At 41.9% G+C, this 26,204-nt stretch overlaps 1 protein-coding gene across 2 annotated transcripts in view; it reads left to right on the top strand.

Moving 5' to 3' along the window:
• Positions 1-26,204, top strand: part of EML6 (EMAP like 6) — an 854,573-nt gene that overhangs the window by 751,516 nt on the left and 76,853 nt on the right. For both annotated transcript variants that reach the window (XM_069234186.1, XM_069234187.1), the window contains exons 31-32: positions 3,888-4,061; positions 15,961-16,169. In XM_069234186.1, coding sequence (XP_069090287.1) covers positions 3,888-4,061; positions 15,961-16,169 — 383 coding nt within the window. The remainder of the gene's footprint in view (positions 1-3,887; positions 4,062-15,960; positions 16,170-26,204) is intronic.

Genomic DNA, 26,204 nt, shown 5'->3' with positions numbered 1-26,204 from the left:
GAGAGGCAAATTGATTCTGTATGGCAACAGTTTATTTCGCAGAATCTTGATGAATGTACATTTTGTTATCATTGACCATCAGTGATGATATTTCACAAGCCACTTTCCTGATTATTACCAGATGATGATGACGTAGCTGTTTAAAGATAACTTGACACTGTTTGGACTGGTGTGCTTTGCTATGAGAGGGCTTTGATGAGCTCTATAAATCTAAAAATGTTCCTTGAATTTAATGTTGCAAATAAGAACATCAGTTTTGACCAACAATATGTTCAGGTAGATTGAAAATTCTGATAGTGTATTGTATATTACAAGTCTCCAAATCTAAGAGAGATTTATATATTAGAGGAACTTTAGAGATTGTGTATGTCATTTGATCAATTTTAATTTGATTGTCTCTAATTTTAAATTTGTTGACTGTGACCTTCATGGAAAGGTCAGCACTATCTTGTTCAATCAATTAATGTTATTGTGAATTTCCGGACTCTCCTCAAGAATTTTGTTCACGGAAGGTTCTTGAGTTTCCACATCTTTGGCCTTGCAAGGAGGAGAGGAAGTCGCCTGCTTTCTTTTGTTGACAGTAGTATAGGAGTTTTTATTTTCAGTAGATGTATTTAATCCACCCATAAGTAAGAGTAGCAAATAAAGTCTGCTTTGATTTTGATGAAAAGTTGTGCCTCTCACTCTTCAAAGAAAAAAGGCGGGCTGGCTCACTCTCGACCATGCCTACTCCGGAAACGAAACACCTACTCCCTGATTGAATAGTCAAATCGGGGACGTTTGCCTTATCGACTGGTGTACACTTCAGAAAGCAGCACTCTTTCTTGCAGAAAAAGCGACAAAAGCACAGCCAGGAAACTAGTACAATCTCTGCAACAACAGATGGTGTCTGTTCAAAGCCTCATAATCATAATTGCAAAGAGGATTATCGATGAGGCTAGTAAGCGGAGTCTAAAGTGCTGTGACCATCCTGCATCTTGTGCCTCCAAAGCCCATCTTTCAGGTACTTGTAACCAACCATTACATTTGCAGGACAAAATCCAATCAATAGAGAACTACTAATTGGGCAGCCCTTTTGGCATGCTCATCTCCTTATTTGTAGTCTACCACCACCCCAGATGATTGCTATCAGTGTCACCTGAAGAACTGGATGAAATGCACATGTGCAGATCTTACTCTGTAGAAGAGCCACCCTCACCAAAGTTAAAATGTTCATGAAAAATGAAATGATGGTGGTTCTGTTTGAAGAGGGTATATCTCATCCTTCTATTATGTGTTTATATCTAGACTTGAAATCTGAATTTTATTACATCCCAAATAGTTAGCCCTTAAAATCAAAAGCATCTTGACAGCCCTTCCTATGGCTTATTCAGCTGACAGGTAGGTTTGGCCAGCTCCATGAAGAAGGGATAGTACCACGTTTAAAAGGAATACCCCCCTCCTCGAATGTCACTTGAAAGTAATGGGCCAAGCTACGATCATGTCAAGAGCTGTTTTGGATAGGGTTTCAGAGTGGCTTGGAAAGTCTAGCTTGGCTAAGCCAAAAGTGCCACCACTAATCACAGTACCAGCATTTTCACAGACACTCAACACACCAGCTTGAAACAACCACAGAAAATCAATTTTTTTAACCCCCACCTGCTGCTTGCTCCATTCATGTAAAAGATGTCTTACGTTATCAAAGTACGATCTGTATTAACACATGCTACAGTTTGAGGAGACCATCTTTTGAAAACATGTGCCTCATTTTAAAATAGTAGGGTAGTGAGGGAGCATAAAATGTCATTGGTTTACGAAAAATAGGTATGCTGCTGATATGGGGGCACTTATTTTCCTCCGCCGCGGTTTCTTTAGCAAGATGCGCATGTTTTTTTTTTTGGTTAACACATCCTTTTCACTTGTCATGTTCAGAATAGTTACTAAATGCATCAAATAAAATATAAAGTCTATAAACAACACTTAGGTATACGGTACAAGGGTTGTTTGGCAAACATGAAAATTTAACAACAAGGTCCAGCAGGAACAATCTGTGGAAAGCATAAAATGAGGCAAGATTAAATATACAGTATTGAAAGTGGTGTGGGGGATATTTATGTTTGCATTTCGGTAATTTGTGTTGAGTACTGAAGTGAGTCATTTTTTTGGTAGAGAGTTCGGGTTTGATGTCTTCTTTTTAGATATTTCTATTTTCAGGAAGTATTTGTGTTCAGATATCCGGCAACTCCAAGAACCATGGGCAAACTAATTAAGATTATTTGGATCCAAGTAAACAGAAATACATTGTTTAATTCCTATGCAGACATTGGTATAGCATTGAAAAACATTTAAATTAAAATACATTTTTATTTTGCCTAGTGAGGAATGTCAGCATGAAGGTGACATCATTTAAGTTCTCATATTTAAAATGTCTAAAATTTAGTAACTTCTATTATTTTTATTGTTACGTACCTCTCTACATCGTCTGCTAAATATCTTGTTGGCTGATTTTTGGCAAGCGCTCCAGAGAGGTTTGGGTTTTTTTATGGTTGGAAAAAGAATACAAAATGATGATTACATTTCAGTTTCAGCAAGGGTCGCATGAACTGACACAAGGACCACTGTTGTATAATTTGGCGCTACCATTAGGAATGATGATATTGACCTTGCTAAATTTCCATGGCCCCCATCACTGCTCATCCCCCCGACGGGAATCCCGTGGCAACCACGGGTAGTTAAATGAGCTGATAGATCTCATTATCTGCGAAAGGTTTAATGGCAGGTAAACAACCTTAATTAATTTGGCCATCTAGCAGCTGCTTTCTTAGATTGTGTTGAAAAGTCTTGAAATAACATGAGTGGTGTTTTATCTTTAATCGCAGCCAGTTCAAAGTAACTTTTCCTATTTGAGATGTCACGAGACAGTGGTCTAATTCCTAACTGTTTTGTGCACATAAATGTGTTTTAGATGTTTAAAAAAAGCCATCCGTAGGTGAAAAGCTCTGAAATATTAGTTTGTACAAATGGGATCTGCAGACATTTAAAAACAATCACTAATTTGGTGGATTGTGCTCATATTGAGCGGAGGGCTATGGGCAGAAATGTGTGTTCCCAGGAGAAGAGATAACCTACACAGAGTAAATTTCTCCATTTTTTATTTAGCATATTGTTAATTGTCCTCCTGGACACTAACAAAAGCCTCATTTATGAACATAAGAACACTCATTAGATATTCCATTCTCTCTGGTTGTGACATGCATACAGTATCATAAGCCTTTCATTTACTACAGCATCACTTGTGCCTGGTGTGGTGTATGCCAAACTGCATGACTTTTGATTTCATAAGTGTTTTAATGCACTTTATAAAACACTATTTATTTGTAAAAATAAGTTTATTTTTGCTAACTCATTGCCATTTTCAAGAAATATATTTTGTACTTTTGGTGCTGTGTTTTGGCATTAGTTGCATGACTTATTTTAGCTATTTATTTCACTCGATGCTTACTCATTTGCCATTGCTCTCACGATGCAGGTGATATCACAGAATTTACAGGTAAGGATTTTCCCACACCTTTGAGTGTTGTAGACTGTTTTTTTATCGGCCGCTCCAACAGGATTGTGTGAAAATGGTGCGCTACCGGTGACTGTATCTGCTTGAAATGGGGATACATGCCATTGTTCACAGCACATTTTATTTTGCATTAATCCTGCCATTAGTATCTCACTGTTCACCTACAAGTAGTCGCATTCCATACACCCCAGAAACCACCACATGCTTCCTCAGCGGTTCTTAGGTGGCGATAGGCTGCACTGCACAATCTTCATTACCATACCAAACTGTTTTCAATTTGCTAGTTTTTCAGATTATGGAATTTGTAATGGCTTTTTTTTATCCTGGATCATTTCTATAGGTACAACGCCTTCTATTCATGTTTGGGATGCAATGAATAAGCATACTCTCTCCATTCTGCGCTGTTGCCATACCAAAGGAGTCAGCTATGTTAACTTTAGTGCTACGGGGAAGCTGCTGGCCTCTGTGGGCGTCGACACAGAACATACTATCACTGTTTGGCGCTGGCAAGAAGGTAAGCTGAGATTTGCTACAATAGTTTATACACAAAATAGGACACAATTTCGGAAAATGTAATTTTGAGCCATGGGTTCACAAGGACGGGTGTTTATGGTGGATACATCTATTTACTCATTGCAGTTATGGAAGTGATGCCACTCTTATGCGTAAAAATGCATCTAACATGCACATTAAATTCCATGATTTAAATACCGTTGAAGCAGATTTTTCACGTTGCAGTAGAGCAGTAGTATTTGGTAAAGGAGAACAGTGTGTTTTCCTCTCAAAATCTGTCCTACCTTAACTGAAACTGAAAAAACACAAATCACTCAAATATTCGGCTGATTCGAGATTCATCATAATATTAGACATTTTTGAGGCTCAAAGTAGATTTTGTTCATTGCTAAATCTCTCTTCCTGGATTTGTGCTGGAATGGAAAAGTCCCATGCATAGTAACAGATGTGCACCATTGCCCAGAGATCCCCATCTGCTTGTAGATCTGGAACCCTGGTTACAAAATTGGTTGTGCAACATGCATGGATCATATGTGTGTGTTGTGACCTAGGCCTACCTTAATGAAGTGCAGTCTACCATAGACCAGGAGGGAAGCCAAAAGTGCTTCCATCAGAATTGGTCGGACTACTGCCCTCACCCAAATTTGTGGAATACATGTGTAGTGATGGCAACATACCCAATTAATGCAGTAGATTTGCCAGGCACCCTCCTGTGTCAAAGAAGTGGAGCTTACCAGATCATTTCGTATGTGTTCTGTGGCTGTATGTGCAACTCGCTTGGGCTTCATGAGCGGAATGTAGTGCTTTGAAGAATGCTCACATTTGTCTATGGGAGTATATAAGATGTCCGTAGATTCCGTCTTGAGAAGTTTACTCAAAGATTAAGGTGTGGACTGCAGACCCAGATGGGAGATGTAGATTGCTGACATACCTGGGACTTCGGGGGAGAGCTACACTAGGGGATGGGCTCAGGAACAGATCATTCCCTGTTACCATCAAAGGTACATTATGATTCAGGAAGGGTGCTAGGAAGGGAGGCCAGAGCACAGTGTTTTAGGTAGATGGTAGGACTGATAAGGTACACACTACAGGAAAACAAAATCATAAAAGATGGGAGATTTAATCCTTTGAACTTTTGAGATACATATTTCATTAGAAGCCGACACCCAGGTGTAACCCTTGGCCTTAGACTGATGCAGTGCCTGCTGGGGAAGACAGGCCAATGAACCCGGACCAGAGCCAAGGAGTGTCGTAGACTCTTGCTGTGGTACGAGACTGTTGGATTTTGGGTGGCAGCACCGTGCATGGGGAGCTGAGTCTGTTTGCACACCATGTGACAACTGTCAGCCTAAACCTTCTGGCTAGGTAGCAGCACCTCACCAGTAGCAGAGGTAAAGGTGATTTGTGGCAGCCTATCGCATGACACTCAGACTCCTTAGGGAAGGCGTGGTGGAACAAATTGTACCCCTTTCTCTCAGATATACTAATCTCATACATGCAAAGACAAACAGAAGCAGGATCTTGGTTCAGTATATATTTTATTGAAGCAACTGCGTTCTATGTAAAAAGGTATGAATTGCGATTATGAGGATAATAAAACACAACACTATCACAGCAGTGACCAGGAGAGAGTTTCACCATATTGTCACAACAGTGACTATAATATCCCCACCTACACTACTTACTAGGTTTCTACACACGAGCATTAGCAGTGTTAGCCCTAATCCGCCCATCTAGTCCTGGGAAGGCAACCCAGTTCCCATTCCTGTGTTAGAAGGAATTAAGAGGTCTGTTAGTCTGCTGGCAAACCTCCGACGTAGACAATGAGGAAGTGTAAGGTTTCAGGAGAAACTGCAATGACATGCAGCATGAGATGGCAAGCTGGCTGGAATGTATCCCCTGCCTTATTTTCGAACAGCCTGTTTTATAATAAAACATGGTAGTGTTCTGAGAACTGATCAGACATGATAATGCATCTTGTCTGTGTAAGGTAGACAATGCACTCTCTGGACCAGCAATACATGGTAAACTGTCGTGTATAGCCTTGGAGTGAGCACAGGATAAAATGTGCATAGAAATGAATAGCAATTCTGCGTAGAAGGGTATCTGATATAAAATTATAAAACATTGCCACTAAAATGAATCCTATGCTAAAATAATAACAGTAATAAAATTGCAAGTAAGTAGGTGAGAGGGCACAGACCTCAGACCCCCACGCTAAAGTATATGTGCCTAAATAAAACGCTAAAATAACCTCATCACAGGAGTGGACACTTCAAAAGAGCCTTATACACAAACCACTAATTTCAAAGGAGCCAGGCCTAAATCACATTTTTGTCTACATAGACTGTTTAAAAATTGAAGCTAAAAAGCCATTTCTTGTTCAGAGCTGTGAGAAGATCACCATGACTTGGGCTGCTGCAGCCAGGGCCAGGGATCGAGGTCTGCTGGTTTTCCAGCTGAGAAGGAGGACACTTGTCCTGAGCCTGAAGCACCAGTTTGCCTTCTGCAATGCATTGAGGCCAGTTTGCCTGTCTGTTGTGGTCCGTTGCCAAGAGACATTATTGGGGCCATATCCTGTTAGCACAGATTGGGGACCATTGCTCAATTGTTTTGTCTGAGCCATTACCCACGGAATCAAGCAAACTTGTGGTAAAAGTGGGACCTGCTGCAACCCAGTGTGTGCATCACTGAGCCCATGGAGCCCAGAAGCTGCTTTCCTGCAGTGTGCTGACATATTAGCCTGCTCAAAAAGATTTTGCTTGAGTGGAAGACTCCTGCCTACCCACTGTAGTGCTGACTCCTGTTGAAGTGGTCCTCCACTGCCAGAGAAGGTTCCCATGTTGCTGGAAGTATGCTGCCTCATGCCAGGCCACAGCATTTCTGTCCAGTGCTGAAAAATAGAAGGGGTTTACTGTTGCCACTGCCTAGAGAAAGCTCCTTAAACAAGGGCTCATTGAGGCTTGGGAACTAGGGTACGATGTGCTGCACGTAAGAACTGTAAGAGACTTGCAGGCACTGACTATGAACTTCGTGACCAGAAGCTTACAACTGGAGGGAGGTGCACCTGGAGGAGAGTTGCCTCAACACACAACCTAGTCACTCCAGAACATAGGAGTCGGCCTAAACAGGATGGACTCTGTCTGATCTCTCTTGGGGAGAGTTTGCCCATAATTGAACACAAACCTGTGGTTCAGCTGTTGGATTATAAAACAGACCTCTTCTTGAAGGCTGCTAGGCCCCCAGTGCGGAGAAAATACTAGGCTACACACTAGTCTGCTTACTTAATGGAAAAAAAAAACAGATGGTGTTTCAGGAAAAGTGTCAAGTGAATAATACCTTCAGATTCAGAACTCTGTAAAACGTTGCTCTGTGATGGATATTTAAGGGCCTCTGACTTTACAACTCGTTTATTAAACAAAATCAGACTGTGGGGGGTGGTTTAGACAAGTTTAGCAACCTGCAGAGTATCTGGTAAATCGAAAACATAATGTTTTTGTTCAATTTAAGTCTCCATTTTGTCATCCCATTTGTGTGCCTTTGGCACAGGTTCTTTACTAAGGTAGGAGCCACAGACGTTATCATGTGTTGTAACTGGTTTTAAGTTGTCATTCTATAGCATGATCCTGCTATTCTAGGTGTACACACTTAGTTGAAAAATTTGAAAGTTAGTGCCTATTGTTAGATCCCTAATTTGAGTCAAAAGTGACCTCACAGTGCTGAAGAGACCCCAGGAGTTGCCAGGAACACTTGAACCCCGACTGCCTTGAGAGGGTCTATCAGCTGGCAAAGCTTCCAGTGTCGGTCCATAGTAGGCTTACAGAAATTGTCAGTGGTCACCAGTAAAGCAGGGTAGGCTTTCATATAGATATATTGTCTGAGCAAGTAATTTCCCACGAAGATTAAAATTGGTCTCGGTGGTGCAGATTAAGATCTGGGCAAAGCATTTTTCTGATTTATGGGCAACCGGTGCGCCCGCTGTATTTGTTCATCCATATCCCAATCTGACAGATCTGGGAATGCTCTCCCAAAAAGCTGCACAATGTACTGCAGTGTGTCATCGACTTCTTGGCCTTCTAGTTTCCTGAAAACACAAAGATTATCCCTTCTTTGACGGTTCTCCAAATCGCCTACTTTTGACTGAACTGAGGCTATATATTGATTCTCAACTGATTTGGCTGTGGCGGACCCCACTTTCTCAATGCAAGCAACCCACTGCTGCAGTTCTAAAACATTAGTGGAAAGAGACGTTATTTTACAAGTCACTTCTGCTAGGGTTTTTTGGATTAATACATTATCAGCCCTGACTTGAGCATAATGTTGCTGTGCCTCAGCCCGCTGTGTCTGAAGAAGCTGCAAGATAAACAGCAGGGAGGGTGTTTTTTGCTGCAGCTGTCTGTGGTTCTGAAACAGTAGGGGGAAGTAAGCTATCAGCATCAACTCTAACATTGATATAATCATCAGTAGGCACTTCACCCTTCTTATCGTGAAGGGCTGGTGCTGTTGTCACTGTCCCTTGCCATTTATCTGATGGAGTAGAAGGCTCACTTCTCAGCTGGTCCTGTAGATAGCTGTGAAATCAGAGCCTTCACCTTGCCCTTTGATCAGTCTCGAAGTGGGCTGCCGAAGTGCCACCGCTTACTGCCCTTCTCTGCGCCTGAGTAAGCGTGGTCTTGAAGCGCCCTTTGGTGTTGATTTAGATTTCTTTGGGTTCTTGGGGTTCTTTATAGAATCCCTCCTATCCCTTACTGTCTGACCATTTATTCTGGAAGTGGGGTTGGCCCTGGTTCTGCAGTCACTGTATTTTCCAAGTCCATCCCAGAGACGAGCAGAGGGGAAAGAGGAGAATCAGATATATACTGAGAAAGGCACGGCCGTATAGTTTGATGTCCCCAGTCGGACCCTTTTAACACCCCTTGCCCATCTTTCTCAGGCTCACCCCTTTGAATGGCTTCAGCCACCTCGTGATCCCCTCTGTCTCTGTGTGTGTAGCAGAGCCAGGTCCTGCTGCACTTACTGATCTTTGAAGAGCACTAATTTCAGGACTAGGCTCGGTTGACAATGATAATATTGTGCTCTCTGCTTGCATAACCAGAACAGCAGTTGCTAGCAGTGGGTTTTCATGGGAAATGTTACCTTCTATCCTTTATATCCCATCCGAGAGCTCCTCTGCTGTAACATTGCTGCCATCCAGGTTCACAGAGCAGGATCTCTATTTATGCCCCCCATACACTGCAGCCCCAGCCATTAAAGCCTCAACGAGTGCGGGCTCACCCACCTCAGCCCATAACTGTCTCTCTCTGGCGTGAGCGTGCAGGAGGTTCCTTGCAGCCCGCCTCCAAAAATCTCAAAATTGGACCCCCCCCGCTACTGTGGTGCCCTTCTCCCCTGCCGATGATAATGTCCCCGGCACCGTTCCCATAGTAGAGCGCTCGCTGCCCACTTTTGCTGTCCTGCAGCCTCTGTGTCTGATGTGGGATGGTTTTGAGCAAGATGGATGCGTACCGCAGTGTTCCAGGCCCTGCTGGGATGTAAAAAGAAAAGGAGACTGCTCATGTGAAGAGCTGCAACGCCATCAGCCCATGCTGCTTCCTGACCCAGAACTGCAGCATCAATGTGGTCCGACACGACTATCAGCAAGGTATTCTAATGTCAAACATTGAGGGCGGCTACCATAGAAGAGTATCCATCAGACGGTGGTTAGGAGTGGTGGTGGCGGGCTGGAGCGATCAATGGGGGGGTGCTCAGGAAGGCGAGTTCAACCCGCCATCTTCCTCCGTCGCTGTTCTATTTTATTTTTATGTCATTTTGGAACATGCTTAGACAGTTCTCAATATGGTGTACAAAGCGGCATGCCCTTTATTGACTCTGTATTCCTTTATTTTTGTAACACTTTAATGTTATTATGAGTCAATGGCACGTCTAGTATCCTGATGTTCTGTAAAAAAAATGCAAGGGGAAAAATTATTTCTATCACATTTTCTGCTCCAGTCACATACTAGATCTTGATTGGTTCTGCATATAGAACCACCCAATTTTTATTGGACAACAGAAAACAATGTTGTATTACTTTTGCACAAGTTGAGGGCAGAAGCCTTTTATGAATCAACACATTGTTACACAGTCATAGCAGCGGAGGGGACCTCACTGTCCCTCACAGTTTAGTAGCTCTATTCACCCATACGACAGTGATATTTATACTTTTTATTATTTTCCTACAATTACAACAGTACAATAATCTGGCTCATAGTAAGATATTTTCTCTAGAAGTTATAATCATATTTTAGTTAAATAGTAATCTAACGCTGTCCGGTAAGCTTTTTATCTTCGGTCATATCCATGAAAATAGGCTATGAAAGTGGGCCCCAATTTGTTTCACATTTTTAGGCCACCCCTACATATGTTATACCATTTCTTCAGCTTTGCCGCAGTAGCCCATTTATTTTACCAGCCAAAAACGCCATTTCTTTAAGCCATTCACCTAAGGGGATGTGTTCTCTGATCTCCAGTAGCGTGCAGCATCTCATTTCGCTATGAACTTACCTATCACAATTATTATGCAAAAGTCTCAAGGTCCTCCAAATTCTTTGACAATCCCGAATTATGAAGTTGACTTTTGATGTATATTTATCAGTGTAATGAGTAAATATGCCTTTTTATAGTATATCAAAATCACACATTTACATTACCCTGTACTTGCTGCAGATGCGCATTTCACAATGAGTTCCTAATAAATTCAAACTCTAGGCTGCCTAGCAGTTAGATAGAAGTGTAACATGGTCACTAAGATCAAACAATGGCTGCTGGTCCCTATTGCAGTTTATGGTATATTTAGCATCAACAGGAAGTACTTATAAGTGCTTTTCAAGGAGACTTCCCACTTGCCTGACTAGCCTGCGAAGCAAGTGGTTATTGGTAGATCATGACTGAAAAGGCAACCCCTGCAACTAGTAGACAGGGTACAGGGTGCTGTTCTAATCTGTGAGACCCACCTCTTTTGCAATGGGATAGGCTCTTATCTAGATAGAAATGCTATTCCAGCAGTAAACATTGGTCCCTATCAGTCTTTAGTGTGAGGGGGGAACACTAAGCCCTTATGTGCAATGCTGTTGTCCTGTTATACATTAGAAGGTGGAGTGAGTCACGGGTTTAATGATACCTTGCTAATCCACTTAGACACAAAATCAAGCCTTCACAATGCACTTTTAAACAGTGCTTACTCCTGCAAAATGTATTGTATTGGCTTCCAAATTGTAAATATAATAGTAACTTTAAATATGTTCATATCAAGAGAGACCTTTTGGTGTCTCTGGCACCACCTGGAAATAAAGATGGGTGATCACTGTTAGTGCTTTGGCACTTGTTCCATGCTACTACTGTCCATGTGGAGAATCTGAGATGTAGTAGCCACAGATGGATCTAGGGGCAGAAGCACTGTAGAATCAATAGATTTCTTGAAATGTGCCCACAGGGCTTGATGCTGCAGTCAAAGACAACTGTTCCCCTTAGCCACACTGCTCTTCCACCTAGCTGTAGAGTCAGAGCCACAGCTGTGGCACCAGTGATGTCCATGCTAATTAGAATTAAGGCAAGAATAAATAGGGAAGCTAATAGCCTGATTTAGGCTTTGGCAGACAGGATTTAACCCATCTGGCCAACCGAGTAAAGTACTCCATCATCCTGAGGGACTGATCACTTACTAAATTTAGAGATGTCCACCGACCCAGCAGACATCTCTTGAATTGACAGGAACCACCATCACAGCAGTTCCTGCCAAGCCATTGGAAGTTTGATGGACTACTCCGTCATTATGATGGTGCCATGCAGCAAACTCTGTTTTTATTTATCTTCAAAACCAAAATTCCAAAGTGGGATTTCGTTTTTGAAAATAAGAAAAAAGCAATTACCCTCTTGCCATGACAGTTTTCTCCTGTGGCGTTGGGGTCATTTTGCAGTTTTCATTGAACTTTACCCTTAAATTTAAACTTGGAGAATAGCATCAGTGTATGTTGTGGCACTGAAAGAGGTGGCGTGCACACTGACTGCTGTGGGAGCAATGCACTCAAGATTTCTATGAAACATCCAATGGCTGAAGTGGCTCAATCACCATGTCATCTTACTTGTAGACTTGCGGACACCGGTCTGCAGGGCAATCTACACAGCTTATTTTTCTCATTTCTGCAGGGGCATTCCCAAGTAATCTCACTGGCTTGATACTTCTCCCCCTTCAAAACCATGAATTGTGAGATTCCATAAAGCTCTTCTATGAGCCTGCGCTCTTCACCATTTATTTGGCTCCCGTAACTGGTCTTACTTCATCCTATGGTTTCTGGTTCTGTGCCTATGAGGGTGACATTTAAATCATCCTAAGCCCTAAAGGAGAGCTTGCACTTCTACAGGATCATTTGAAAAGCTGACTGTGCTTATTTGCAAGATGGATGAATTAAAACTCCCTCAGGCTGAACACAGATAAGGCAGAGGTCTTGGATTTTGGTAATTCTTCTATTTGGACCTCAAACTTGTGGCCTGACTCTTTTGGTGCCCGTAGTATCTACTTCCAGTGCACACAATGTTTGATAATATACTGTCTTTTGAAACACTAACTGCTGTATGCTTTTTTATGATTAAGGTAATCAGGAAAATCACTCTTCTACTGCCCAGTTCCTCCACAAAAAGTTTAGTTCAGTCCCTTATCATTCCTAGGTAAGATTATTGCAACTCCCTTGCAGGACGTTCAGCTTTTCTTTTTCACAAGCTGCAACTAGTACAGAATGCAGTCAGTACTTCTGCTCATCTTAGGCCTCCGCAAAAATGTATTTATGTGGTGTTTCTACAGTATGAACCTTACCAACAGGCAGCGGAGCTCTGTACAGATTGAAAACCAGCATAAAGTCCGCAAGTGAAAAGAGAGGTATCTGTTAATGTTTTGTAATGCTGTGTTCTTTAAAGAGGTATCTCTTTAACTCTTTCCTAAATTGGAACAGTGTTGGGTTGGTTCTGATTAATATAGGGATGTTGTTCCAGATCTTGATTGCATCCTTTTTTATGCTTCTTAGTTTGCTGTCTGGTGGTGTCCTGGCTGTGGGTGTGGTGAGAACCACCACAGATGGTGAGCTGGTCTCAAAGTCTGCAAGATGCTTATGGTTTTGAAGATGGTGCAGACCACCAAGGGGAGCCAATGGAGTTTCATTTTTCTTCAGGTCCTAGATGAGATATGCTGCACTGTGTGTAGTATGCCATTAAGGGGCTCCAGTGTGCAGTCTGGGAAGCAATTGAGTACATCATTACCACCATCCAGTTGTGAAAGTACTAGGGCTTGGACTGTAGTTCTGACGTCACTTTCTGGAAAAGAAATGTAATTTTCTGTAAACAATGCTGGCACCAGGCTGTATTTGTCTGTTTTTATGGCAGTGTGTTCTTTGACGTGGTGTTCAGGGAGAATCCAAGTGACCATATTCGGTGAAGGTTGGGTTTCGGAGCCATCAGCGTTCATGTCATTGATCTAGGTTCGTAGTGCTTCTTGTTGTTTGTTCTTGGGAAATATTAGTAATTCTTGTTTGAGCTGAGCGTCAAGTAGATGCTGGACATCCAGGTCCTGATGATGTGTAGTCTGTGTTTGCAACATTGTATATCTGAAACAGAGAAGACTTTCAAATAGAATTGTGTATCATAGGGATATCAGTGAATCATGATGCTGTTATCTGTGAGTAGAGTGTCAAGCAGCACCATATAGTAGTTGAAGATGAAGGGGGTCAGTATGAAAACCTATGCAAGAGATAAGGATAGGTTGGTAGCTGAAGGTCCGCATGTGAACAAGCTAGTGTCAGTTGGAAAGGTAGGAGGACAACATGGGAAGGATGTTACCATTGAAAGCTGTTAAAGACTCGAGGGGTACATTTGAGGGTGAGATGATCATCTATGTCAAAGGCATCTGAGAGGTCCAGCAATATCAGGAGATAGGTCATGTTCATCTCTAGATAGGAGTACATCGTCTTTGATGTGTAAGATGGTAGCAGTATCTCTGCATGAGTGTGGACTAAAGCCAGAGTGATAGTCGTGAAGAACATTTCTCCTAATCTTTCCTCATATCACTGGTTACCTATTCAAAAACAATGCACCTTTAAAGCTTGATAATTTTGTCAAAAAAATCATATGTCTCTTTTTCAAACAGGTGCATAACTTATTTTTTCCTCCAGCTACGTGCCTTCTAGATCTCTTTGGCGTAGCATGCTACGTTTGGTTAGCATCCCTAAATTTAAGAGCTCACTCATGGGAGGCCAGACTTTTCAGTGTTACTTGTGCAGGCTTGGAACAACAGCCCTCTAGCCGTTCACGTGGAAATAAATCTTCAGAAATGTTGTTACCTGATAAAAATACATTTGTTCCTGGTACAGCTCTGTACACATCTAGTAGTTCCTTCAGCACCAGGGCCTCTGTTAGGGTAATAACAGGGTTTGTACATTTGTAAATGATATCAACTACTGTATTCTTGTAGCAGATTCAGGTAATAAGAGCCTGACATAGATGAATAACAGGGGAGTTGACTTTAAGTTGCTAACTGCTGCGCTGGCATTTATAATTAAAAAAAACATTTGTTTTCAATATTTTAATAATACATTTACAACAGCTGGATCAGCAAGGACAATGCCAACAAGCCAGATATTAAGATGTGTCTCATAAGCACACTCATAGTATTCCATGATACTTAGCTTGGTCTTGCAATTTGGTGGAAGAGTTGTGCCAATCTCAGTGGATGTAATGGGTCTGAGGGAAAAGTTAGGGGGAAAAAACCTTGGTTAGATGCCCTCCCTTCACTCTGTCTTCTCCCCAGTAGCTTAAGAACATAAAATTTCCAGTAGCACCTCAAACCAGTAACTTACCATAGTTTGCCCCATGAGACAGTATTTTTCCATAACTCAAAATGTTGCAAATCTGAAGACAAAGAAGACTCCATGGGTTTGCAACAACAACATGATAGTAGCATTGTTGAAGGGAAAACCTGATGCTATTCGAAAGGCAATCATAGCAGAGGAATCAAACCTCGTGGTGCTATGGAAAGGGTGGGTGTTGTGAAGCAAGTCTAACAGAAAGTAGAGGAGAAACTAGTCCAATGCTGGGCTGTTGGCTTCATCAAATAAGAAGTGGACATCCATCACTGTGGAGCACAAAACACCATAACATTGTAGACAAAGATTGAAAATCTGAACAGGCTCTGGCCAAGAGAAGAATTATGCTAATAACAGGGCTTTGGTTTAAGTTTAAAAAAAATGAGCAGCAGTAAACCGCTCTGTAATGGGCCATTATTAACATGTTTTGTCATTTATATCCAAGCTGGGAGTATGTGTCAAATGGGAAGGGACTCCAAATACTCTTCAAAACCCCCACCCACTTCCAATAATCACACTGTGAATGCTTTTACATGTTAGTGAGGCATGCTTAACCAGAAACGTATGTGTGGCATCATGTATTTGATTGCATTTTTAAAACAGTGACATAATGTAACTGCAAAGTTTAAATAAGTGTAGACATATTTAAACATTGCCAATTTAATAAAATAATTCGGGAAAATTCTGAAGGGGGCCCCAATGATTTTTTTTGTCCACTGGGGGCATGCCATTAAAAAGTTTGAAGACCACTGCTTAAAACCACAAAATAGTTTTGACTTTTCAAATGTGACTCTTGTTCACCTAACTATTCAGGATGGAGACTTTCAGCTTGAGACTGTTTGTTACAGAATGAACCTCTTCTCCTTGTCTCAATAACACTCAAACCAGCTCATTATGGACTCTCCTCCATTTATCATATCAGAATATTTTTTTATTTACAGTGGCTGATTTATATTGTGACATGGATTCGTTTTCGCTATATGTTAAAATTTGACTGCATTGATTCATAAACAGGTGCCAAAGTGGCCAGCAGAGGAGGCCACATGGACAGGATATTTATCGTCGAGTTCCGGCCTGATTCAGACTCCCAGTTTGTGTCCGTCGGCGTGAAGCACATCAAGTTTTGGACTTTGGCAGGAAGTGCCTTACTATATAGAAAAGGAGTTGTCGGTTCTGTAGACAATGCCAAAATGCAAACAATGCTCTCCGTTGCCTTTGGAGCTGTAAGTACATTTGTGTTAAGAAATTGAAGATATTACTTGAAATTCAGATTATTCCGGGTTTTAGCATCTGCTATGTTGCGCAGAGTAATTGATATTTTTCTTATTTGATTTATGAAATATTGCTTATCAGGAAAATAAGATGAAAAGGATCTTTTGTAACATCTGGATTACATATTCTGGGGCAGATTTATTAAAAAGTCACGCAGCGCAGCAAGACACCTTGCTGCGTGATAGGGAAAGGACAGGAATGGTCTTTACTTAAGACTTTATGGCACGTTCCTGGCTTTTCCCTGTGCTGGCGCACAACGACGCTTAGCGTCTTTCTGTTCTTAGGCTCGAGCCTGAGTTGCATGCGCTCGCGCATGCGTATCGCAGCGAGACGCTTTTGTATTTAGAAAAGGGCTCGGAGCCCTGTCAACTTCACGTCAGTGTTTTTTATTGGTTCGTGGGCTTCCCTAATAAAATCTGCTTGCTTTCATTAGTCGAAGGCAAGCATACGTCATGCCTTTTCCGGTGGCTAGCCCTCCTCGAGCGCAGCGACCAAGTACAGAAAACATGCGAGGCTCGCTGTTTTCCATCGGGCTCGTGGACTTCTTTTTCTCTAATTTACGAGCGCGATCTCGCTTGGCAGAAATTGAGCGCTTTACATAGTTAATTTCACTTTTTCGGGTTGTGTACATAAATGCACTTTTGCCCGATAGGTGAAAAGTCGGGTTAGGAGTTTACAACGCAATCAGCTCTAACATGAGCAAACGCGAGACCCGTTGCATTGTAAATGCTTGTTTGTATCCCTGCTGAGCTAAGCGTATTTATGCTTTTATTGTGTGTCCGGTTTACAAGTTGTCTTCTAAAAACTGAAGTGTCCTATTTTGGCAGATGGCATCATTGTTCCTTGCCCTGCATAGCTGATTGCCAGACACAAATAGTTTCCCCATGTAAATGTTTTTTAAGATGGCTAGACGTTTCTTTTTTTCCATTTATATAAGTCATTGTCGGATATCAGTAGCACACAAATGCTGCTTCTCTGAGGAAAAACTTCAATTGCATTTAGATCGATTATTTGAAATATATGGGAATTATGATTCTCCATTACAGCATTCTCTCTGAACTCATAAGTGCTTGAACACTCCATGTTTTCCTGGGATCCTGGAACAATTCAGTAACACTGGATACGCCTCAGTGTTGAAAATTAACTTAAAACAAAGACAGTTCACCTATAGCAGGCAAAGTTTTAAGTTTTTGAAAAATGGAGCTAATTATACAATTGGTTACTAATTGGTTAATAATTTTTGAAAACCTGAAAAATAAAAGGAAACTGTAGCCTTAGTATTATACATAGGAAGTTTTTAAGGAGCAGAACTCTAGAAACCGCACTGTCCTATCGAGATCAGACTGGCAGTACATTTTTATTGACTTGATGTGAAGGACTCCTAAAAAGAGAAGGCTTCCCCCAAACAATATTTTCGACTGGAAATTTATTTTTTGTGTTTTGAGTTTCACCTAATATCTCTTGACATCTGCTTGCTCAAGAAACCTTATTTGTGAAAATAAGGTCCTTGTTCCTGCTTTTAGGACAAGAGGTCTGTGCCCCTCAGCCTTCTCTCAGACAGAAGTGTTAAAAGAATGTGGAAGCGGTTTGATCATATACTCTCCAAATCCTCACCCATCAAGGAGTGCAAAACATCTATAAAGATGACATACAGTAGACATAGCAGGAGTTCTCTCAGGTGGGAATGGAGAAGTGACTTTAGGGTCCACTAGCTCCACTGAGGTGAGGAAGCAAGAATCCGTCTCTTCTGCTCTGGGTGCTACCAGATCTTATCCCCTTTTAAGACCCCTTATTCTCACTATAAGGACCAATTTCAATGTAAAGCTCCCTGGATTCACCATCAGTGCCATTAACCTTAAGGATTCATGCCTCAATGACGTTCCAAGTTGTGGAAGGGGGTCAGGCTTCTTTCACCCTACAGCATCCTGAATTTGATATATCACTTGAGGCATCCCCAACTCCTTTAAGAATAAAAAAGGACATTTATACAGCAGCAAAAGGATTAAAATACATGTATTGTCACGGGCCTGTGTAAAACACAGATTTCTTAGACTCAACGTTTAAAAGGTCTTTCCTTTTGCCTTGAAATCTGTCCCAGAAGCATTCCCAAAATACATGGTGCTTGAAGTAGCAACCCGTTTTCTTTTCAGCAAGTATGTTCATCAGTCTTTAACTGACTGATTGTTTGCTCATGGCTGGCACAGACTCAAACTATGTCAAGGTTTGCAGACAATTGTCAACCTGCTGCAAGACTTGGGTCTTTAAATAGCTGTCTATGAATCAAGCCTTCAGACTGTTTATCTCATTCAAAACTTCAGAATGTGGTTTTCTATTCACCGCCTCCCTGATCCTGACCAACAGGTAGGCCTTCTCATAAATCCAATATCGTGATTACCCTGACATGCTACATCTGACTTACTGTAACTAGAACCAGGCTTAAAGGGTAATGTTTTCTAATGGTCGTATTGTTTTGTACTTATTAATCAATACAAACTCATAACTATTCCCTTTTCTGAAGTATCAGTGGTCTGTGATGTTGGGAAACTTGGAAGAATGAACCTCGATGAACTACCCATCTCTTCAGTTCCTACCTCGTGGTGTAAGAAGAATGTGCTTCTGGGTGTCTCATTCCATAAAATGTCTCTGTAGCAGGCCATCATAGCTGATGTAGTAATAGAGTCATGGCCCACATGGGTGACTTCTTGGCCCTGCAGCAGTGGCCCCATCTAGGCAAAAGTATCATATCAATGCTATGGAATGAGGGCAGACTACTTAGCCCTAAAATTCCACCTGACAACAATTTCAAACCACCACTACAATGCATTATGTCATTAGGCAGGGGGTAGTAGTGCTAGCACCCTTTCAAGGGATTGTCATACTATTTAGAACTGGTCCATGGCAAGAAATATCACCTTCAGAGCTATCAATCTTCTAAACATAAAGAGCTTGAAGGCATACAAGCCCTGCGGGCACCTTCTGGAGGAACAAAAGGGGGTGCTAAATAATTAAGTTATTTCAAATATTTTCTAGGTCTGGAGAAATCCATTCATACATTGGTTCACGGCCCAAACAAATTCAAAATGCCTAGGTTTGACATTTAGGGCCTCCATATGAGTTCGCCGCCTGCCAAACTTTTTGGGTCAGAAAACCGCCACTCCGATTTTCCACCCACTGGCCCTACTATGAATTTCTGTCCGCTGGTTCAGCGGGAAACTTACAACAACATTGGTGCTGGTTCGTGTTCGAGCCGTCTGCAGCGTTGCGCTGCGTCGGGTCACGCTTTTCACTGCCTATACATCAGACAATGAAAAGCACAATGGGGCTGTCCATGGGGGTCTCAGCACTGCCCATGCTCAGTGCATGGGCAGTGCAGGGCCCCCCCATAAGGCCTCCGGCACCCAGTCTCCGCCAGCATTTGTATGGCGGTGGAACCCAGAAGTCGTAAGCCTCAGGGCAGTGTTGCTTGCAGCCCTGCCCTGGCAGATTAAGACCACCGGCACCTTCAAAATGGTGATGCTGGCGGTCCGACCACGTTCATAATGTGGGGTGGTCTTAAGACTGTCACACTCATAATGAGAGCCTGAGTTTCCCAGAACCTCCTACCAAAGGGAATTCACCCTTCCCCTGATTCCTGAGGTGCCAAAAGTGATTGCCAAACTTGGACATCAAAACACAAAGATTCTCATTGCTCTAGATTTACAAAGGCACTGGCACATGCTACATCTACCCATCCAAATACACAGAGGGGTTTGGTGTAGACAACATATTCTCACCAGGCGAAATTAGCCACCCTCAGCCTGTCATCACTGAGGTGACCTTCTGGCTCCTGAATACAGCCTGCCGAACCTTTCAGATGACTGCAATATCCTGAAAGAGTTGAAACACCTTTCCTAAAGATCATGTGTCTTTATTTAAATGACATTCTGCAGCTATTGTGTGAAGAAGCAATGTCTTGTCTTCTTGATTTGCCTAAGTCTAAACAACGTTTGTAATTCATAGCACTGTTCTCACTTGTTTAGCTTCCATTAAACAGATTACAGAAGGATAGTGTTCTGTTTCATAACTTTTCAATAGAAATGTCATTACCTGGTAGACCTAAGGACCATTGTACCAGAGGAGAGGAGTCACAGCTGCTTATGTGAGAAATGTTTCATCCTAGGACTTTAAGGAGTTGGTATTTGGACATCAGATCATACCTTTGCTAAGGACTTGTGAATAGATTCTGATTTTTAAGACTGTAATCCTGCTGGATCAAGCCTCCCTACATGTGTGCATACAGTCTGTTTATCGTCCACACTATGTTTTCATCTTGGTATTTTATTATGCTGTTTATGGACTTCATGCGGTAACACCATGATGAAAGATGTGATATTTACCTGTAATTCTAGTTTTCCATCAAGGGTATTCTTTCTGAATCGTAAACATCACAGCTGCCTCTCTGTAGACCAGCAAATAGTTGGGAATTAGTTATTGTAGGTCCTTCCTTCATTTCTGTTAAAAACCAAACTACCTGTTTGACCTTGTAACTTCAATAATTTTTCATGGGCCAGTGTCAGTTTTCCATCTGCTTACAATGATAAATGCCCAGTTTCCCTTTCCTTTTTCAAATTTCAAAAATGATGTTTTCTGTCAAGTGTACTTTATCACTCCGCCGGTTATGATTTGGTTTAAAAAAATGAAAGACCAGAAGATAGATAGTGCTGTCTCTTGTGAGCAAGTTTCCATTGCTAACATTCACACAATTGTAAAGATATAACATGTTCTGAGGAGAGTCTACTTGCCTATCTATATTCTGTTGTTCATGGTTTTAGAGAATGCCTCTGATTGAGAACCACCAATTGATTTTTCTATCCAAGACAGATGTTAGACAAAACATGCTGTCACATTTCAAAATATTGACACATCTGCTAGTATTTAGGTCAACAAATAAGAAGTAATTACATTTTACCAGTAGTACACAGGAATGCTAGGTGCAAGGGACGGTTCATTAAATTGTCGTAAATGTGTGAATCGTGGAAAGGATTTTTTTTGCCAGCCATCCCATAATTTAGCCAATGCGACTGTAAATGCTAAAAATGAATGCATAGCATCACAAACAGTTAATACGCACTCAATGTTTCAAGTCTTCAGGTGTTAAGATTTTCCATATATCCCTCAAACGTTTCTCCGAGCTCTCCCAAGTATGCAAACTTCCTCAAACCACACAAAAATGAATTGTGGTATTTCCTTAGTTATTTAAGATTTTATAAACTTTATTCGGACGCAACATACGTCCATAAAAATTACATAAAGAAAAACATGATGCTATTAAAAAAAGAAATATTCAAACAAATATAAGTGGACTAAAAACAATGTGCATTTCACGAATGCAACCACTCTACAATAATACATAATTAAAACATCAATAGATAAAAGCAACACGGTCGTCGTATACTGAGAAATGAGCCAGTCATCAGCTCTAAAACCTTTCTGAGCGGTTAAAAAACATACGAATCAGCATGGATTTAAGGAAGCATGGTGTTCCGCGCCTTCACTGCAGTTTTTAAAAATGAACCCAAGTGCAGAACAGTTTGCACAATCAGATAATTGTAATAGGAACTGGAGGGCTAATCTCACCTGTCTAATGTTCTGACATTTATTTCTTAAAATCACTATTAAAAAAGATTTGGTATATCTTTCATAATTTGCAGAAAAAAACAAAGTGCAACATCATTTGACCTGGGGTGCCATAACAGGGACTTTCGACAACGTTTACGTGATGCAAAAAACCTAACGGGAAACACAGCAACATTTTGACAGTGTCTGCCCTGAAATGCAATAACAATGAACGCTCCCATCAGCCGCCCGCATGCACTGGATAGTTAAACATACTATTTGGGAAAATCCTACTTAGATAACCCAGTCACACTTGACTCCATTGCTTCCCTGTTGCTTCATTGAAGAGATACATGATTAAACAGGACGTGACAAACCTGCTTCTTACTGAGAGTGTTACAGAATTCCGACTCGATAAAAGCACACAACTGCCCAATCTTACAATAAGCAGAGTTTAACATAGGCTACCCAAGAAATACACATACCTCACTCGCAGGAGAGACGATCCATAATAATGTCCCTCGTCAGGCGTGCCTGCTCATTTTTCCAAATGGCCTGCCATAGTAGTGCCAATCGTACACTAATGAGATCTTCCAATAAGCTCAAATCCAGCTCATTGTGACAAATACAACTGGAGGATGAGATGAGAACTGCAAGGAGTTGTCTGCAAAACAGATTTTCTTTGCGCTGAATTACCGCGCAGTCAGGTATACCCCAGACTTCTGCCCCGTTCAGAGCAATGAAGGTACATTCAGACAATGGACCAAGTGAACCACCTCCCACAGGTTGGGGTAGGCTACACAATGAACCAATTGCACTCAACAGCTTTGCTCTACGCAGGGCAATGTTAGGCATCCAAGACCCAGAGGGAGAAAAAGTGACCCCCAAGTAAGAACAGTTTAGCTGGCTAGTTCTGATAGAAAGACTAGCAAGCTGTTTGCATTTGGCGCTGTCCACCATGATGTAAGACTTTGAAAAGTTGGTGCACAGATCTAGGTTAGCCATAAAATACACAAAGGTATGGACCATGAGATGCAGTGCCTTTGGCGTACAAGCCATAAGCACAGCGCCATCCGGATACAAAAGGGTTGGTAACAGTGCTCCTTTGATTTTGGGTACGTCCTGTGTAACACAAAGTAATGATGGATAAAGCTCATTAATATACAGTACAAATAAAAGAGGAGCTAGGATGCACCCTTTGCGCACCCCTCTGTGCACATTTATGTCCCCAGAGAAATCCCCTTGTCTGCTGATCCTGAATCTCGCCTTCATGTCAGTGTGTAGGTAAGCCAGGAAGTTCACTAAAACATCATCTATCCCACGTGAAATGAGCATATGCCAGAGCCTGGAGCAGTTAACGCAATCGAAAGCTGAGGATAGGTCCATGAATGGCAAGTAGAGTGCAATTTGTTTGGCAAAAGTGTATTCCCGAGCACAAGATTTAGATTCATACACTGTTCAATTGTGCCCAGTTTACTTCTAAACACATACTGACATGGATAAAAGACCGCCTCAGTTTAAATCCACTCCTTCATTCTGTTATATGTAACCCTCCCCACGATTTTTACCGTAGAATCAATCATAAAGATTGGTCTATGAGAACCCGGGTACTAACGATCTTCTTTTGTATAAATGGTTACTTTGATTGATGTAGACAATGAGGAGGGCAGCAGGGAGTGAACTAAAGTATTAAAAACATTAGTTAGGAGAGGTGTCCATAAATCAATATTGTATTTAATAATATCGATCAGTGCGCCGTCTGGACCAAGGGCCTTACTGCCAACACTTTGATTGATTGCGTCCACTACTTCATCCAAACTGACTTGAAATTTACATATGCTAGTGGGATTTACAACAAACTCAACATCCGACGAAAGAGCTGCATTGATATTGGTGAAGTAGGCCTCCCAGGTTGTGCTGGTGATGTGGCAGGAAACTGAGATGACTAAGTTGTGTTTACGTCTCGGATCAGACACTTTGGACAAAAAGGACTTGCTATCTTTCACCGGAGCTGCCCGTGCCAACAAATCCCAGTGCTGGGTGAGTGCTTCACACCAACCTTTCGAGGTAACCTCATAATGTTTCCTTACAAAAATCACAGCGGCACGATCTCTGGGTTTGGCTGCTAAGGCCTGTTGTAACTGGCGCTTGGTTAAGGAGCAATTGTGGCTAAACCACCTCAGGGAGTTGACAATTGGCCAAAATGGCTTTGATAGTGTTTTCCTAATATTTGTGCAAAGGCCAATAAAAGCCTTAGTTTGCACTAACCATTAAATAGAAGAACTGGGAGAGTTCACGCCGCCGCAATTCTAACCTGAGGTTATCTGTTGAGGGTTGGAGGCTGCTCTGTCCTGTATCCACCATGATTATTTCCCTTCGGGCCACAGAAAAACTACTTCCAGGGGGTTATGATCACCATAATCAGACTCAATTACTGACTCGTATAACAGAATGGGGGTTATTCCAACTTTGGAGGAGGTGGTAATCCGTCCCAAATGTGACGGATTTACCACCAGCTGTATTACGAGTTCCATAGGATATAATGGACTCGTAATACGGCTGGTGGTATATCCGTCACTTTACCGTCACTTTTGGGACGGATTACCACTTCCTCCAAAGTTGGAATAACCCCCAATATCTTCAAGGCTGTGTGTAATGAAGATATAGTCAATCACAGAGGAACTGCCCCTGTAAGTAAATTGGGCAGCGTCTGCTGTACCTGCTACTTCCATTACATTACATAGGGCACTCAACACAAAATGAGATACTAAATCCTGGCTCCTAGGATCCGTGCAACATGAGGAAAATATGCCAGTAGGTGATGTATTATTCTTTGATGGCAATTTGACATTGATGTCTCCATCCAAACATAGGTAGGCTGAACAACCAGAATCATTACCTCTTTCTATTAGCGTGTTAATATAATCGAATAATGCAGAACATTTGGTGTTTGGGACATTAATAAAATCATTATTATAAAAATGTACTAAGTACAGGTTAATATGGGTCTTTAACTGTATAATGTGGAAGTCATTATTGGGCGAGTCAAGAGAGCGAACACAGCTCCCTTTTGATATATTAACCCACATGGCTAAGCCCCCTGAACCACGACCATGATGAGAGGGATGAACTGGGACACAAAAACACTGAAAGCCATCGACCAGGGAAGGTGATACATCCTAAGTCTCCTGGAACATTATAGTATCATATCCCTTGATGAATATTGGGTAAGTTGAGCTTCGATCAAAGCCCTGCAATGTTCCAACTTAATATTTTCGGTGTGATTCCACACAGTATTCATAACACTGGGGTTAAAAAGAGCACTTGAGGGGGAAGGACACACTACTTTTTCTAAATCTGGTCCTATTTGAGCTGTGATCTTGTGGGTAGTCATTCTACATCCTCTAGACTGTTCAAAGGCTCAAATCTGTTGGCACGAGCAAGCTAGGACGCCTGATCTACAAGTGTGTTTGAGCGAGGATGCCAAGGCAAGGGGAAGCTGGCTTGCAGAAGTAGCCAAGTGAGAGTACAGAGATTCTTGAGTCATAGAAACAGCTGGGTTCCTTCATACCCAGTATTCTACGAACAAGAAGGGGATTAAGAAAATTGACCACAATGCAACCTCCCTCAGTAAGCTTCTCTGAGTAAGTTCAAAATATCCTTATTCGGGATGCTCATGTCAAGGCAGTTATCATGACAGGATCCCTAATTGGCTGTGTTACACCAGCTGTTGAAGCAGTGGGGTTCACAACTGTTCCTTGAGTGGAGTCTCCCCGGTGTTAGTGGGGGATGAAGAGCTACAAATCTGGCTTGGATGGACAATAGCATCATTAACATTAACCAAGTTATTGCTGAGGTCTTGCTCGCTGTGAACGTTTAGATTTTCTGCCTCGGAGCTTCGGCTGTCAGTGCTGTCGTGTTGGTTTCTAAATAGACCAGTTAGCCGGCTTTCGATACGATCAAGTTGGTCTACTAGTGGCTGCAATTTCTCTGCCAAAATGGAGCCGAATTGCGGCACCATATAATCGCAACCTGTAAGGGTCTGCAGTGAAAGGTCCTTGGTTTGAGTTAGTTGAAACTGAGTTGTAGCTTGAGTTGCTCGTTGAACCCACGACCAAAGTTGGTTTTGGTGGCCCTGCGTGATTGACTGTCAGTTTTGGCAGATGGATTTAGTGTTGCTGGGGGGACGATTTTTACCAGAGGTTTTCTTCCATTTAACGGCTGGTCCTCCTTGAACCTGGACAGATGACTGGATAGAAGAAATGTTAGGCGACTCGTACTTGGTGTTCCTGTCCACAGTAGAAGTTCTACCAGCAGATCCAGTAGTCTGAGAGTGTGGGTATATGTTGCCTGCTCCCTTATCATTGGGATCCAGGATTTCAGCAGAACTA

This window comes from Pleurodeles waltl, chromosome 5, assembly GCF_031143425.1.
Source record: "Pleurodeles waltl isolate 20211129_DDA chromosome 5, aPleWal1.hap1.20221129, whole genome shotgun sequence".
Lineage (NCBI taxonomy): Eukaryota > Metazoa > Chordata > Amphibia > Caudata > Salamandridae > Pleurodeles > Pleurodeles waltl.
The sequence above is the reverse complement of the archived record's forward strand: the minus strand, read 5'-3'. Positions and strand labels throughout refer to the sequence as shown.